This window comes from Procambarus clarkii, chromosome 78 (genome assembly GCF_040958095.1).
Source record: "Procambarus clarkii isolate CNS0578487 chromosome 78, FALCON_Pclarkii_2.0, whole genome shotgun sequence".
NCBI lineage: Eukaryota > Metazoa > Arthropoda > Malacostraca > Decapoda > Cambaridae > Procambarus > Procambarus clarkii.
This window is the reverse complement of record NC_091227.1, coordinates 14,030,262-14,048,708: the sequence shown is the minus strand read 5'-3', so window position 1 is coordinate 14,048,708 and position 18,447 is coordinate 14,030,262. Positions and strand designations below refer to the sequence as shown.

Here is an 18,447-nt window from a genome sequence, read left to right as displayed (position 1 = left end):
ATTGTTTCTCGCCGGCGCCTGGGATCGAACCCAGGACCATAGGATCACAAGTCCCGCGTGCTGTCCGCTCGGCCGACCGGCTCCCCGAACAAGGGGACACAGGTGGAAATTTAATACCCAAATGAGCCACAAAGACGTTAGAAAGATTTTTTCAGTGTCAAAGTAGTTAATAAATGGAATGCATCAGGCAGTGATGTGGTGGAGGCTGACTCCATACACAGTTTCAAGTGTAGATATGATAGAGCCCAGTAGGCTCAGGAACCTGTACACCAGTTGATTGACAGTTGAGAGGCGGGACCAAAGAGCCAAAGCTCAACCCCCGCAAACACAACTAGGTGAGTACAATCACAAATGGCCACACAATCCCACTTCCCCCCCCCCTCCCCCCAACACCACAACATGCACCCATGATTAAAAGGTATTTATAATAATCAAAGCTCGATAAATAATTTTTTATACTTCCTCCCACCTGTCCCCAATCGTGTTCACACAGCGGGGACAACCGTGGGGCTTATCAGTGTCCACCACAGCACCAGGGGGGGGGGGGTTTAGTGTCCACCACAGCACCATGGGGGGGGGGGGCGTTTTAGTGTCCACCACAGCACCATGGGGGGGGGGGTTTAGTGTCCACAACAGCACCGGGGGGGGGTTAGTGTCCACCACAGCACCATGGGGGGGGGGGTTTAGTGTCCACCACAGCACCGGGGGGGGGGGGAGTTAGTGTCAACCACAGCACCGGGGGGGGGGGTTAGTGTCCACCACAGCACCGTGGGGGGGAGGGTTAGTGCCCACCACAGCACCGGGGGGGGGAGGGTTAGTGCCCACCACAGCACCGGGGGGGGGGGAGGGTTAGTGTCCACCACAGCACCGGGGGGGGGGGAGGGTTAGTGTCCACCACAGCACTGGGGGGGGGAGGGTTAGTGCCCACCACAGCACCGGGGGGGGGGGAGGGTTAGTGTCCACCACAGCACCGGGGGGGGGAGGGTTAGTGCCCACCACAGCACCGTAGGGGGGAGGGTTAGTGTCCACCACAGCACCGGGGGGGGGAGGGTTAGTGCCCACCACAGCACCGGTGGGGGGGACGGTTAGTGCCCACCACAGCACCGTGGGGGGAGGGTTAGTGCCCACCACAGCACCGTGGGGGGGGAGGGTTAGTGCCCACCACAGCACCGTGGGGGGAGGGTTAGTGCCCACCACAGCACCGTGGGGGGGAGGGTTAGTGCCCACCACAGCACCGTGGGGGGAGGGTTAGTGCCCACCACAGCACCGTGGGGGGGAGGGTTAGTGCCCACCACAGCACCGTGGGGGGGAGGGTTAGTGCCCACCACAGCACCGTGGGGGGAGGGTTAGTGCCCACCACAGCACCGTGGGGGGGAGGGTTAGTGCCCACCACAGCACCGTGGGGGGAGGGTTAGTGCCAACCACAGCACCGTGGGGGGGGAGGGTTAGTGCCCACCACAGCACCGGGGGGGAGGGTTAGTGCCCACCACAGCACCGGGGGGGGGAGGGTTAGTGTCCACCACAGCACCGGGGGGGGGGAGGGTTAGTGTCCACCACAGCACCGTGGGGAGGAGGGTTAGTGTCCACCACAGCACCGGGGGGGAAGGTTAGTGCCCACCACAGCACCGGGGGGGGAGGGTTAGTGTCCACCACAGCACCGGGGGGGGGGGGGGAGGGTTAGTGTCCACCACAGCACCGTGGGGAGGAGGGTTAGTGTCCACCACAGCACCGGGGGGGAGGGTTAGTGCCCACCACAGCACCGGGGGGGAGGGTTAGTGTCCACCACAGCACCGGGGGAGGGAGGGTTAGTGCCCACCACAGCACCGGGGGGGGAGGGTTAGCGCCCACCACAGCACCGGGGGGGGGGAGGGTTAGTGCCCACAACAGCACCGGGGGGGGGAGGGTTAGTGCCCTCCACAGCACCGGGGGGGAGGGTTAGTGCCCACCACAGCACCGGGGGGGGGAGGGTTAGTGCCCACCACAGCACCGGGGGGGGGGGAGGGTTAGTGCCCTCCTTGATACCTGGTTGATGGGGTTCTGGGAGTTCTTCTACTCCCCAAGCCCGGCCCGAGGCCAGGCTTGACTTGTGAGAGTTTGGTCCACCAGGCTGTTGCTTGGAGCGGCCCGCAGGGCCACATACCCACCATAGCCCGGCTGATCCGGAACTTCTCTTAGAAAACAGTCCAGTTTTCTCTTGAAGATGTCCACGGTTGTTCCGGCAATATTTCTTATAGTCGCTGGGAGGACGTTGAACATCCGTGGACCTCTGATGTTTATACAGTGCTCTCTGATTGTGCCTATGGCACCTCTGCTCTTCACTGGTTCAATCTTGCATTTTCTTCCATATCGTTCACTCCAGTACGTTGTTATTTTACTGTGTAGATTTGGGACCTGGCCCTCCAGTATTTTCCATGTGTATATTATTTGGTATCTCTCTCGTCTCCTTTCTAGAGAGTACATATGGAGGTCTTTGAGACGATCCCTATAATTTAGGTGTTTTATCTCGTCTATACGTGCCGTATATGTTCTCTGTATTCCCTCTATTTCAGCAATCTCTCCTGCTCTGAAAGGGGGAAGTGAGTACTGAGGAGTACTCGAGACGGGACAACACAAGTGACTTGAAGAGTACAACCATTGTCATGGGATCCCTGGATTTGAAAGTTCTTGTAATCCATCCGATCATTTTTTCTGGCTGACGCGATATTTGCTTGGTTATGCTCCCTAAACGTTAGGTCGTCGGACATCATTATTCCCAAATCCTTCACATGCTGTTTTTCTACTATGGGAAGATTCGATTGTGTTTTGTACCCTGTATTATGTTTCTGATCCTCATTTTTGCCGTACCTGAGTACCTGAAATTTATCACTGTTAAACATCATGTTATTTTCTGCTGCCCAATCGAAAACTTTGTTGACATCTGCTTGTAGTTTTTCAATGTATTCAGCAGAGGTAATTTTCATGCTGATTTTTGTGTCATCTGCAAAAGGACGACACGAAGCTGTGGCGTGTATTTTTGTCTATATCAGATATGAGAATAAGGAACAGTAGCGGTGCAAGGACTGTACCTTGAGGTACAGAGCTTTTAACATCGCTTGGACTATTTTATCTGATTGACTGTTACTCTGTGTTCTGTTCGACAGGAAATTGAGTATCCAGCGTCCTACTTTTCCAGTTATTCCCATTGACCTCCTTTTGTGAGCTATCACCCCATGGTCACATTTGTCGAACGCCTTTGCAAAGTCTGTGTATACAACATCTGCATTTTGCTTTTCTTCTAGGGCTTCTGTGATTTTGTCATAGTGGTTGAGTAACTGTGACAGACAGGATCTTCCCGCTCTAAATCCATGTTCTCCTGGATTGGGCAATTCATTGTTTTCCATAAAACTAGAAATTTGATTCCTAATCACTCTTTCAAACACTTATTATGTGTGATGTTAGTGCAACTGGCCTATAATTTGTTGCCAAGGCTTTACTCCCCCCCCCCCCTTGTGCAAGGGAGCTATATCTGCAGATTTAAGTGCTGCTGGTATCTTCCCTGTATCCAGGCTCTTTCTCCATATTACGCTGAGTGCTCTCGCTACTGGTACTCTATATTTCTTTATGAATATTGAATTCCATGAGTCAGGTGCTGTCCACCACAGCACCGGGGGGGGAGGGGGTTAGTGTCCACCACAGCACCGGGAGGGGGGAGGGTTAGTGTCCACCACAGCACCGGGGGAAAGGAGGGTTAGTGTCCACCATAGCACCGGGGGGGAGGAGGATTAGTGTCCACCACAGCACTGTAAAACAGTACAGTATGAAAGGCGAATCTTGTCTACATCTCATATTTTATCTCTATTCGAGTATTTTTATTCTTTAGAGGCAGACAACAGAGACTAAAGAGGCAGGCAACAGAGACTAAAGAGGCAGGCAACAGAGACTAAAGAGGCAGGCAACAGAGACTAAAGAGGCAGGCAACAGAGACTAAAGAGGCAGGCAACAGAGACTAAAGAGGCAGACAACAGAGACTAAAGAGGCAGGCAACAGAGACTAAAGAGGCAGGCAACAGAGACTAAAGAGGCAGACAACAGAGACTAAAGAGGCAGACAACAGAGAGTAAAGAGGCAGACAACAGAGAGTAAAGAGGCAGACAACAGAGAGTAAAGAGGCAGACAACAGAGTAAAGAGGCAGACAACAGAGAGTAAAGAGGCAGGCAACAGAGACTAAAGAGGCAGGCAACAGAGACTAAAGAGGCAGGCAACAGAGACTAAAGAGGCAGGCAACAGAGACTAAAGAGGCAGACAACAGAGACTAAAGAGGCAGGCAACAGAGACTAAAGAGGCAGGCAACAGAGACTAAAGAGGCAGACAACAGAGACTAAAGAGGCAGGCAACAGAGACTAAAGAGGCAGACAACAGAGACTAAAGAGGCAGACAAAAGAAACGAGTGAGAAACAGTTAGCCAATATGACCGTATAGCCCTTAAAAGGCCACCAGAGAAGAAGTACCACCAAGAGACATTTATAAACAAGGAAAAATGTTTAGGGAGAACACAATTTAAATAAATTGATCAAGAGAATGTGTGTGTATCGTATGCACTGTTCTCCATCCTTCTCTCTCTCCCCCTTCCATCCATCTTTTTTATTTATCCTTCCTCGCTTTCGTATCACATTCTTCGTCCTTTCTTCTTCTTCATCCCCTTAGTCGTCCCATTTCCGTCGTTGCGTTGACTCATTCCTTCGTCCCTATGAGGTTCCACGACCAGGGAGGAACGACATGCCATCTGCTAGTGATTTTTTCTAAGTGTTTCTTAATTGGTTTATTGCTTCTAGCATGTAGTAATGCCTCCAGATTGATTTTTAATGGAAAGGTAATTTAATCTAAAAGTAATTAATCTAAAAAGTTGTTCGTAATCGCATACTATTCCTTTATTTGATTTGTTTTGCTTTGCTTTTTTCCCCTGAAATCAGGTTGGATTATTTCATTACCATAACCTCCACCCACCTCTTGGTCTATCCACCCCCTCGTCTATCCATCCCCTTCGTCTATCCACCCCCTCAACCCCAACCAGGGACACCAAAACCGTCCCTCGACCCCCACCCAACCAGGGACCATTGTATTACCATACCACTTCATCCATTCAGGGACAACACAGCCCTTCCCCCCCCCTCACACCCCACCAATTCAGAAACCATATTTAGCTGTCATCCACCCCCCCCCCCCCTATCCCCTTCCCAATACCGGAACCCATTTGGAGGCCTAAATTAAAACAATAATTTAGGCAAACAAAGAAATAACGAGTGTGATTAAATCGAGCGAAACTTTAAAACTCTAACAATTATTTGGGATATATTATAATTTGCAGCACGTTATCCCTAGTTGGGATATATGGCAAAATACCGAATTGTTAACCAACCAATTTGGGATATATTCTATGAGAATATTCAGAAAGCTATCCCATCTTGGGATATGTGACACACCACAAATTACCACTTTGGGATACATGACAATTCACTACAATTTACCCTACCTTGGGATATATGACAAATATCACATCATTCCATCATTTTATATATGACCTCATAACTCTCCATAAGACGCATAAGGAAACCATTACGCGATCAGAACCCTGAAAGACAAATGAGAAATGGAATAAAGTAATACAAAATAGGAATAATAATAATACCCGATGAGAAAGGAGACATTAAGATCAACTAATTGGTGGAACTGTGCTTTACCGGAAGCCCAGTCATGGATCAAGCCATTGTGTGGAAGCCAATTTCTCTGCCAACGCGCTGAATGAAGTCAATTTCCACTCAGGATTGAAACTGGCCATTAGGAGGTATTTAAGGCCAATCATATAGTTCACGAGACTTCTTGGTCACTGGTTATTTCTTAAGGTTATTTCGCATTGCTCTTTGAAATATATCTTTTAACTCGTATTACGTTCTAGGTCTCTTTGTATGCTACACACACGAGGTATGTTGCACGCATGAGGAGGTATATTCCATGTATATGTTGCACGCACGAGGAGGTATATTCCATGTATATGTTGCACGCACGAGGAGGTATATTCCATGTATATGTTGCACGCACGAGGAGGTATATTCCATGTATATGTTGCACGCACGAGGAGGTATATTCCATGTATATGTTGCACGCACGAGGAGGTATATTCCATGTATATGTTGCACGCACGAGGAGGTATATTCCATGTATATGTTGCACACCTTGTTAATTAAACATAAGAAAATAATCGCAAATTTACACAATTAACGCCCTCCCAATTTAGCAAGATAAAAAATGAATCAAATTACTGATATGAGGAGGAAACCCAATTTGGTACCCGGCATGTTCCCCACACATTATAAATACCTTTATGGTAACTGGAGTTTACGCAGCACTGTCGATCCATTGAAACTTACCGTTCAAGAACCCTGTGGAGGCTGGTTGAAGACATTATCATTACTTAATGTACAGGCTGACATTATTATTTTTATTATTATTATAAAAGTACCAAGTTGCTGTGCGCATAGTACCCACACTATATAAAAGCCAATTACATAAAAGTCATCAAAGCCAAAACGATGAATGTGATTACGAGTCAAATCATTAGCTCTATTCATCCAAGTTTCACTGCACGATTGTCGTGCAGGTGGAATTTTTCACCGTACGCTCGTCAAGCGATTAATTGCTGTATTCCAGTCAATAAGATAGCAACACACGCCAGTCAATAAGATAGCAACACACGCCAGTCAATAAGATAGCAACACACGCCAGTCAATAAGATAGCAACACACGCCAGTCAATAAGATAGCAACACACGCCAGTCAATAAGATAGCAACACACGCCAGTCAATAAGATAGCAACACACGCCAGTCAATAAGATAGCAACACACGCCAGTCAATAAGATAGCAACACACGCCAGTCAATAAGATAGCAACACACGCCAGTCAATAAGATAGCAACACACGCCAGTCAATAAGATAGCAACACACGCCAGTCAATAAGATAGCAACACACGCCAGTCAATAAGATAGCAACACACGCCAGTCAATAAGATAGCAACACACGCCAGTCAATAAGAGAGCAACACACGCCAGTCAATAAGATAGCAACACACGCCAGTCAATAAGATAGCAACACACGCCAGTCAATAAGATAGCAACACACGCCAGTCAATAAGATAGCAACACACGCCAGTCAATAAGATAGCAACACACGCCAGTCAATAAGATAGCAACACACGCTCCCCGTCCATCAAAACACACACACACAAGCCAATTACCCGTTGGCTGGGGCCGTTATTAATCGGAACCGTTTCTTTGGCCTGTTTAGGCCAGAGAAACGGCCAGAGGCCAGAGCCATGCTGAGGGTGAACATAGTCTGTGGATGAGTATTTGGATTCGAAAGCGTTTATCATCAGAAACATAAAAATATATAAATATATAACATTTGCTCTAATTACTAAATATATCACCAAGAACCTTTCATTCGCTGGGTCATATTTCCTCGCCTTTGCATGCCCTTTCCGAGTGCGTTTGTCATTGTTCTCCTGCTTCCTTTTAATAAGTGTTATCTCGTATTCTTCCCACCTGTTATCTTACGGTTATCGTCAGCCTCTACCCGCTCTGCACAACCTGGCACATCCCCGGGTCCCATTGTTTAGGGCCTTCGGTTCTCCACCCACACACAGACCCTCATTCAAGGTTTCTAACGAGGTGGTGCAAGGCAGGGAGAGGGGGAGGTGGTGCAAGGCAGGGAGAGGGGAGGTGGTGCAAGGCAGGGAGAGGGGAGGTGGTGCAAGGCAGGGAGAGGGGGAGGTGGTGCAAGGCAGGGAGAGGGGAGGTGGTGCAAGGCAGGGAGAGGGGAGGTGGTGCAAGGCAGGGAGAGGGGAGGTGGTGCAAGGCAGGGAGAGGGGAGGTGGTGCAAGGCAGGGAGAGGGGGAGGTGGTGCAAGGCAGGGAGAGGGGAGGTGGTGCAAGGCAGGGAGAGGGGAGGTGGTGCAAGGCAGGGAGAGGGGGAGGTGGTGCAAGGCAGGGAGAGGGGGAGGTAGTGCCAATTATAATACATAATTATCATGCTCACTTTTACCGTGAAGGATATACTTGGCGGGGCGTCTCTCCTACCTGGAGTATTACGACTGGGAATTAAACCTGGGAATGCTAGTTAATTTCTCGTTCTCCTTTTGGCTAGGGAAAGGCAGAAAGAATATTTCTTTCTAAGCTCTGAAAGCTTGGCTAATAAGAAAGGGTGATTTATCTGCATGATAGACGTAACTGTTCGCAATGACTCGTGCCTCCAACTAATTTGCTAAGAAACAGCTCGCAGCTGTCTGTTCCATCCCTCAAGTTGTCTTCTTAATTATTACGAAGTGCGTTCACATTTATCTTGTTTCTCGGGGAATTCTTCGTTTTCTTCTGACGAAATTGCATTGTTGCAAAAAAATTTTGACTGGGGGGGACTGTATGCCCCATCAGGAGCTCTTGACTGGGGACTAACTGCCTTTACCACACAAGCTTATATATAATAAATACTCGGAGTACTATTACTATTTGCTATTTGCAGATAGCATTTAGCTTGAAAGGACTCTATAAATTCAGACAATCACTGGGCTATCTAATTATCAAACACTGTAAATAGAGCCGTGTCTCATCCTGATGTTTCTTTAATTGTGAAAAGGCCACCTCAGATAGGTAGAGAAGCGATTGAAGGGGAGAGAGAGAGAGAGAGAGAGAGAGAAGTAGGAAAGAATAGAGGAGATTGAATATATGGGAAAGGATAGAGGGAGAGTGATGGAGAGATTGAAAGAAGAAGAGAAAGTTAATAGAAGGAATAGAGTAAAATACAAATACTGCGATGGAGGGAAAAAGATGAATAACAGAAGAGAAAATGAGACGGAGAGAGAATAAAGGAGAAGGAAGATATTAGAGAGGAAAAGGGAGATATTAGAGAGGGAAAGGGAGATATTAGAGAGGGAAAGGGAGATATTAGAGAGGGAAAGGGAGATATTAGAGAGGGAAAGGGAGATATTAGAGAGCGAAAGGGAGATATTAGAGAGGGAAAGGGAGATATTAGAGAGGGAAAGGGAGATATTAGAGAGGGAAAGGGAGATATTAGAGAGGGAAAGGGAGATATTAGAGAGGGAAAGGGAGATATTAGAGAGGGAAAGGGAGATATTAGAGAGGGAAAGGGAGATATTAGAGAGGGAAAGGGAGATATTAGAGAGGGAAAGGGAGATATTAGAGAGGGAAAGGGAGATATTAGAGAGGGAAAGGGAGATATTAGAGAGGGAAAGGGAGATATTAGAGAGGGAAAGGGAGATATTAGAGAGGGAAAGGGAGATATTAGAGAGGGAAAGGGAGATATTAGAGAGCGAAAGGGAGATATTAGAGAGGGAAAGGGAGATATTAGAGAGGGGGAGAGAAGGGGAGGAGACGAAACAGTAACGAGCAAAGGGTTAACCAAACAATAAACAATGGTTTACATCAATTAGAGACTTGCCGCCTCCTGAGAGAGAAACTCAAGAGAAGACGGAGAGAAAAGCGAGACAGTCAAAATGAAAATATATTCTCTATTTTCCTGAATTCTTTATCGAGTTTATTCTCTCAACACCAGTAAGATGTCATTTACGATGGTGCGGCAATACGAAAGTCAAGAGGGAGATTAGACCCTCAGCATCCCTAGGCCCAGAGAGGAAGATGAGACCCCAGCATCTTCAAGCCCAGGAGAAAGATGAGATCCCAGCATCTCCAAGCCCAGGAGAAAGATGAGATCCCAGCATCTTCAAGCCCAGGAGAAAGATGAGATCCCAGCATCTTCAAGCCCAGGAGAAAGATGAGACCCCCAGCATCTTCAAGCCCAGGAGAAAGATGAGATCCTAGCATCTTCAAGCCCAGGAGAAAGATGAGATCCCAGCATCTCCAAGCCCAGGAGAAAGATGAGACCCCCCGCATCTTCAAGCCCAGGAGAAAGATGAGATCCCAGCATCTCCAAGCCCAGGAGAAAAAGGAAAAGCCTTTTGTTATATAATTAGCAGTGCAAGCGCCTCTTACTGCAATATCACCTGTTCTTTATTTAAAAAAACACACGTTTCGTTTGCAACATCGTTGCATAGCTAAGAATCCGTGTTCAGATTCCTAACCAAAAATGTTTCGTGTTGCACAACGTAGGTTGCCATGAAAACGTAAATATTTAGAGAGTTAATAAACTGCAAATTAGTATGCATTGTAGCACTGAATTAATGCAGCCAACTTACATTTTGAACGCTCTGTTTAATAGAAAACCTCGAAGATTTTATTATATGGTAAAGTCAGTAACAAAATTATATATAGTTGTTTTGATGAATAGGACATTTTGTAACCAGCCTTAAGAATATTTTATTGAAACATGGGACTGTGTCATACTGGAATAAAAATGATTACTAAATACAATTGGACAACAAAATTGTATTAATGAAAATCTGACACTTTATACAGAATTACAGCAGCACAGTTTGCTGCCAAATTATGTTGATCTTCTAACCTTAAAATGTCTAACCGCATTAAGTATTTACCAGATTCATTATAATTCTTAGAGTCATCTCCTGGAGGGTAAGTTAACTGAGAAGATCTCCACTCTGACCAGCAATAGTGCATGTAGGGAACTGGCCTGCCGTCTCCTTTTCACTCACGAAAATGTATTTTTTGCTTCTGTGTGAAAAGCAACTTTACAGTTATGAACATTATCGCCTATCCTCTGACTCTTCACACTAAATTTTATATTTATTTATATATATATATATATATATATATATATATATATATATATATATATATATATATATATATATATATATATATATATATATATTTAATATGGAAGGGAGTACCACCTCTGGCTGGAAGAAGGGGACCCTTAGCCTCGGAGGAAACCACACACAACACATTAGAGGGAATGTTTAGGTCCCCTCCAATACAGTTTGTGTGCTTTTCTCCTACCACCCCCTTCCTTTTTTTGTGCTTTATTATATATTTAAAGGTTACAAGATGTACATCGGTTGATACACTGAGTGCTTAAAGGCTATGGATCTCTTGAAACTCCGCTTCCCGACAGGAAGCGAGGATATTTATATATTCAGAGCTACAGAGAGCGTTGATATATCAAAACTGTCGCAATATGGGAAATAATATTAGATTGAATGAGATGCCTGGCAGGAAAAGTGCATAGCACACTGTTACTAATATTTCGACTCACTGATACGAGAGCATTAACCTCACAAACTGTCGCAATATGGGAAATAATATTAGACTGAATGAGATGCCTGGCAGGAAAAGTGCATAGCACACTGTTACTAATATTTCGACTCACTGATACGAGAGCATTAACCTCACAAGCTTAAGCCAGGGATACTGGGATACTCGGGTGGGGTGTCTTAGGGATGGAGTGGGCGAACTCTTGGTGGGAGAACTTATGGGACGTAAGGGTGACTTGCTCTACGAGAGAGAGAATACACCAACGACGTCTCTCACTTTTCACAGAGACGAGGGGGCTACAGTGTGAAATTTGTGGGCAGGAGGGAAATATTTGGCAGTGGCCTCATGCGTGTGTGTAGGAGGGAGTTAACTGTGAAGGATGTGTGAGGAGGTATATGGGGAGGCTGTGAGGGAGGCGGTCGGTGAGGGAGAGAGGGAGGCAAGAGACTACTGACTTCTGGACAATGTAAGCCGTATAACTGATACCTTTCTCAAACGTTCTTTAGACTGGCATCTTTGCGTACTAGATTAGCAACCCGAGATCAGTTTCCTTACTTTGTTGACCAAACCACATACTAGAACGTGAAGAGACGACGAGGTTTCGGTCCGTTCTGGAGCATTATCAGGTCGATAATGGTCCAGGATGGGCCGAAACGTCGCCGTCTCTTCACTTTCTAGTACGTGGTTTGGTCAACATTTTTCATCCACGGTATTGTGACTCCTCATCTGCATTTGCCTTACTTTGTTCACTATTCTCGGTGAGCATGTGCTTGTATGTACTTGCGTGTGCGTGCTACCATGCGTGATAAAAAAAAATACTCAGATTAAAAAACTTTCAACAAGTTTGACCTACAAATTTAACCTAATCAATGCATACCCAGATAAGCTCTTTAACACACCTTTAAAGAGTCTTCCTAAACCACTCAATGTACTTGAGTTCTTAAGTTATGTACCTTAATAACTCAACACACACACACACACACACACACACACACACACACACACACACACACACACACACACACACACACACACACACACAGTGCCTGTGTGCTGTACATCCAATCAGCGCAAATCCAAACACAAGAGTTGATATGAGAAACTAGTTTATTTTTGCCCTCATTCCTCCCTCGAAAAAATGCATATTTTACTCAGAGGAGAACGGAAGAGCATCAATAACAACACGTTTGCCTGCCGTAGGGGGGCAGAGTCATTGTCCTGTTTATCACCAACACCATCCCGGAGTTAAAACATTCATGGGGCTAATTTTTTTAGTTCGGCGATTGTAGAATTAGGCAAAGTAGTGGTCCCTTGCGGGTTTTCCCTGCGGGTTGAACTTATTTATACGGCCTGGGTAAATTGCTTGGATACAGTGATTTTTGTTACAGAAGTTTGGGAATGAGAGTGAATTTGTTTGGGTATGTGAAAACTGTGAGAGAATATAGGGGAGTGGGGTGGAGTGCTGGTGGGGTGGAGTGCTGGTGGGGTGGAGTGCTGGTGGGGTGGAGTGCTGGTGGGGTGGAGTGCTGGTGGATTGAGAGTCGTGTTGTTGAGTAGTGGTGGTGGTGGTGGTGGTAGGTACTGTTGAGAAAGTAGTGTTGGTTGTAACGTGAGGGAGTGGAAGTGGTGGGATTGGTGTAGCCGAGTAGTGACGGTCTTGATTCTTAGCAGTGGTGGTGATGGGGGTAGTGGGTAGAGGTTTAGGGTGGTGGTAGTGGGGTGAAACAATAGTTTCATGTTTCTTCACCCACTAAACTACTAATGAAAAGAACACACACTTCTCAAACTAAACGATACATAATTTCTATTTAGTAATTAAGATGATTTAAGATAATCTTAATTCGAGTCAATTATCAGAATGAAAAGATTCAGGTACATGAGTAATTACCCCTCGTTGATCACTGTAAACGCTTAACCTTGCTGCATAATGAACTCAACATTAATATTGAACACTCATTATCTCTGAACACAGACTTGGTCGTCTAGATGATGCATGTGTTTATTTAAATTACTTATTTATATTTATATGTAATTTTTCGAAGGCAAGAATCTTATTGATAACTGATTACTCAGTAGTTACAATTGGATGGTTTGCTACAATGTTTTTATCCTGATTACACCACATCATCGAATCAAAGGGCTGTCAGGTTTGCGACGCACGAGTCAAATACAGACTTATTGTGTCAAATACTGACTTACTAAAATCTACCCAAGTCACTATTTGACTTACAGTTCACCTGACCATCTTCAAATCTATGTCTGGAAATATGTCTCAAGGTACATCTTACTCCACTAGTTGTCCCCTGGAATACGACCCTCCAATCGCTTAACAAGCAGGTATCCAATCACTGCTATGAGAACAGAAACGTGCAGTTGAGGATTGGCTTCGAGTCCCCTCGGCCGAAAGGACTTCGCGAGGATACGAACCTAATCCTCAGCATACATTCGGCGACTACTGTCTTTGGTCAGGATACGAACCTAGGCCAAATCGCTCGCCAAGCGAGTATGTTACCAATGTGTCATCGTTTACTTCTAATGGAAATATTAACAACTCTCCTTCTAAACTCCTGCATCATCGGTTAAGTCTTTGTCTTTGGTCAAGTCCCTTAATGGCACTTGATGCCTGTATAGGGAGGATATCTTGAGATGATTTCGGGGCTTAGTATTCCTGCGGTCCGGTCCTCGACCAGGCCTCCACCCCCAGGAAACAGCCTATGACAGCTAACTAACTCCCAGGTACCTATTTACTGCTAGGTAACCGGGGCATCAGGGTGAAAAAAACTGTCATTGTTTCTTTCCGGCGCTCGGGATCGAACCCGGGACCACAGGATCACGCGTCTAGTGTTCTATCCGCTCAGCCACCGGCTATGTGATTTGGGATTTGATGATTGAATATTGTGTCTAGGGATATCCACCTTGTAGGAACTAGGAGCTGTCAATTAAGCACTATAGTCTCTAAACGGTGGTCATATTGATGGATATACCTGGCTGCAAGCATGCATTATACCATATTTGGAAACACAAACCGTAACTGTGTATTTTCCGCTTGTTACAACTTGTAATAAAGTTGTTACAACTTGTAATAAAGTTGTTACAACTTGTAATAAAGTTGTTACAACTTGTAATAAAGTTGTTACAACTTGTAATAAAGTTGTTACATCTTGGCTTAACGTATTTATGACGTATTAGAACGTTGTTACAACTTGCTATATTGGTTGTTATAACTGGTTAATGTGTTAAAACTTGTTCGAACGTTGTACCAACGTCGTAGTTTCGGTGTGTTTAGCAGGATGCTGTCTAAGGAAGGAGGTGTACCAGCCACCTGTGCTCTCCAGTATCATCTCTCTCACCTTACACTCCAGGTGAAAGAAACCCACACCTGTGTACTCTGTATTGACCCCAATAATGGTTGCTATGCAGGCGATGAGTCACAATAACGTGGCTGAAGTATGTTGACCAGACCACACACTAGAAGGTGAAGGGACGACGACGTTTCGGTCCGTCCTGGACCATTCTCAAGTCGATTGTGACTTGAGAATGAACAATAGTTTAAATGAATGAGAATGAACAATGTTTGAGAATGAACAATGATAATCGACTTGAGAATGGTCCAGGACGGACCGAAACGACGTCGTCTTTTCACCTTCTAATGTATGATCTGGTCAATAACGGTTGCTATTTGAATGGTTCCCGATGTGTGTGTTGAAAATCACCACACCATCTTAGCGAGAGAATGTGGTGTTTGCTGCCATGTCGACCTGTTTGTTGGTCTTCCTTTCCCTCTTCTCACTACAAACTCCAACTTTGTACAAACGTCGAATCACGGCCTGACTTACCGCCTGTTTCTCTTCCAATTCAAGCTCTACCCAAATTGACGAGTTACTAGCTCACAGACTCGAACTCTCGTTAACAAGACTATGAGTTATCAAGAACTTATGTCTCCACCTACGAAACCTGTTCATCTTTTTTTTTAAATCGTGGAGGCTTAACATTTATAAAACGGCTGATGAGCCTTGCAGCACAAAGGGGGGGGGGAGGGGATTGTCTAGAACTGCAATAATAGTATGTTGCAAAGCTTCGAAGCTTGTAAGCTGTTTTATACAGACAAAACTGCCTTAATAAAGGGAAGATGTAGAAGTTCCGTAAGTGAATACGTGAATACTTGATGAATCCTAGTTGATGAATCTATAATTACCCCCCCCCCTAGGAACTTGAAGACTCCACCCTAGTTGATTAATGAATAAAAAAACTACCTACGCCCTCCTTCGTAACCCATACCCCCTCCCAACTCAAACGCCCCCCCCCCCTCCCACCCCCACAAACAACCTCCCCCCGCCCCCCACCCGACACAAAACCCCTCCCAAACACAATCCAATCAATATTTACACCCTCATACAAGCGTGCTTTGGGCTCCTGGAGTCCCACCCCATTATTCACGCAGCTTTGAATGAAACTTCACTCCAGCTTCGAGGGGGAGAACCAACACACATTAAATTAGGAAGGCTTGTTATCCCGTGCAACGTGGTGGGTAAATACCTTCACTATCGAACACAAACTGCAGGGCGGCGACAGCTGACGTGTGGAGAGGTAGGCTAGGGAGGTGAGGTAAAGAGGTGAGGTAGGGGGGAAGAGGCTAGGGAGGTGAGGTAGGGGGGAAGAGGCTAGGGAGGTGAGGTAGGGGAGAAGAGGCTAGGGAGGTGAGGTAGGGGGAATGAGGCAAGTGAGGTATATCAGGGGGAGGGGGGAAGGAAATGTGGGACAGGGGGAGGGAGGGGGTAGGAAGGTAATGTTAGATGGAAGGGGAAGAGGGGGGAGGGGGAGTTGATGTGGGCAAAAGGGGATGGAATACGACCCTTCCTAACTAACCAATATGGTTAATGTTACCTGAAAATGACTTCACAATTCGACAGTACACTTGCGTTCTTAAGTATGCGCAGGACTAATGTAGTCGTGCCGGTGGTCCGTCAGGTATTTTGGCCCTTATCAACCTTCTAGAGGTTGTTAGGGGCCTTCACCACAACACCCATTTACCTCACCTTAACCCTCGTTAAGCTGGTGGCTTAACGAGCGATATTTGCATGCATGTGCACTTTTACGCATTATTTTATCGAGCAATCGTTCAACGCTCTCTTCCACATCGTTAAATTTGCATTTGTCTGTAAGTGAAATTAACGACTAGTAAATAATTTGACACATTCAGGTTACTAAAATCATTTTTCAATACAATATATGTCATTTTATTCAAAAATAAAATTTTATTAACTAGGTAAATTTCATACATGTTTGCTTTATTGAATATTATGCATTTCTTTTCAAGTGTCAGGATGGTGAGAAATTTCAGGCTTGGAAAGAAAATGATTCTAATGATTTTAAGGCCTAAATTGCAAATACACAAAAATAGATTTCACTTGCCAAAAGCTACTGGAGAGAACAAGTCTGTACATACTCGAGCAACTGTCAAGACCCACAAGGAGACGATAAGTCACAATAACTTGGCTGAAGATACGATAACCAAACCACACACTAGGAGATGAGACTACGACGACGACGTTTCGGTCCGTCCTGGATCATTATCAAGTCGAAATGGCTCTCGTCTCCTCCCTTCAAGTCTCCTCCCACACCCCTTCTTCTAGGGTTTGGTCATGAAGACCCACAAACCTGCAAACCCAACTCTATCATCCAGGTACCCACACCCGTGTACAGCTAAGGAATACAGCGATACCCCAAAGCTAAGGGACGCAGCGATACCCCCAAAGCTAAGGGACGCAGCGATACCCCCAAAGCTAAGGGACGCAGCGATACCCACAAAGCTAAGGGACGCAGCGATACCCCCAAAGCTAAGGGACGCAGCGATACCCCAAAGCTAAGGGACGCAGCGATACCCCAAGGCTAAGGGACACAGCGATACCCCAAAGCTAAGGGACGCAGCGATACCCCAAGGCTAAGGGACACAGCGATACCCCAAGGCTAAGGGACGCAGCGATACCCCAAGGCTAAGGGACGCAGCGATACCCCAAGGCTAAGGGACACAGCGATACCCCAAAGCTAAGGGACGCAGCGATACCCCAAAGCTAAGGGACGCAGCGATACCCCAAAGCTAAGGGACGCAGCGATACCCCAAGGCTAAGGGACGCAGCGATACCCACAAAGCTAAGGGACGCAGCGATACCCCCAAAGCTAAGGGACGCAGCGATACCCCAAAGCTAAGGGACGCAGCGATACCCCAAGGCTAAGGGACACAGCGATACCCCAAGGCTAAGGGACGCAGCGATACCCCAAGGCTAAGGGACGCAGCGATACCCCAAGGCTAAGGGACACAGCGATACCCCAAAGCCAAGGGACACAGCGATACCCCAAAGCCAAGGGACACAGCGATACCCCAAAGCCAAGGGACACAGCGATACCCAAAGCCAAGGGACACAGCGATACCCAAAGCCAAGGGACACAGCGATACCCAAAGCTAAGACAGCGATACCCTAAGATAAGAAATACAGCGATGCCCAAAACTAAGAGACTGTCGACTCCATACTCGTGGGATTTAAGTCACTGATTAAATTTGTTGATTTGATTTATAGATTATTTCGGAGACGTCTTCTCTGGATACTGAGTCCCTGCTCACGAATATGGCCATGAATGACCGTACTACATGTATAGCCAAGATATCCATTGAGGGAGCGGAAGTGGGTGTAGTTGAACAATACACACGCTATAGAAATAGCTCGGTCGATAGAGTTTCGGTCTCACAGGCACGGGGTACGCGGTTCAAGTTTCCTGAAGCCCAGATGAATGTAACACCCACTATAGTATACCTATAGAGGGTATAGGACTTGAGGAGAGGAGACATATCAGCCCAAGGCATGAAATCAGGCTTCACTGAGCGATGGTTCAGAAACTGCCGTGGCGTTGAATATCTTTCTTCATTCTTGTCTAATTCTTCTTTTTTCTTCTTTTTCTTATTTCACTCTTGATGAAGATGCTGTTATCCTTCTTCGTCTCCTAGCACAAGGGATTTTAACATTAGGATCACTGGTGATCCTAATCCTTCTTGACTGGTTCCTTTGTCAAGAAGGTTCCAATCATTCACCTTATTACATTCGTGGTTGTTAAGGCAGCTGTCTAACTGAACGTTAGGTAGTTAGATATTACGGAAATTTTATCAATTTTCCGATACGAAAGTAGTTTCAGTAGTGAGAACATGTCTCAGAACACCCAGGGGGGGGGAGGGGGGTTGAT

General features: G+C 46.1%; 1 protein-coding gene across 1 annotated transcript in view; it reads left to right on the top strand.

The window, feature by feature from the left end:
* Positions 1-9,886: 9,886 nt before the first annotated feature.
* Positions 9,887-18,447, top strand: part of LOC138357498 (cAMP-dependent protein kinase catalytic subunit-like) — a 22,435-nt gene continuing 13,874 nt past the window's right edge. The window contains exons 1-2 of the mRNA XM_069314354.1: positions 9,887-10,003; positions 17,790-17,894. Of these exons, the coding sequence (XP_069170455.1) occupies positions 9,887-10,003; positions 17,790-17,894 (222 nt within the window). The remainder of the gene's footprint in view (positions 10,004-17,789; positions 17,895-18,447) is intronic.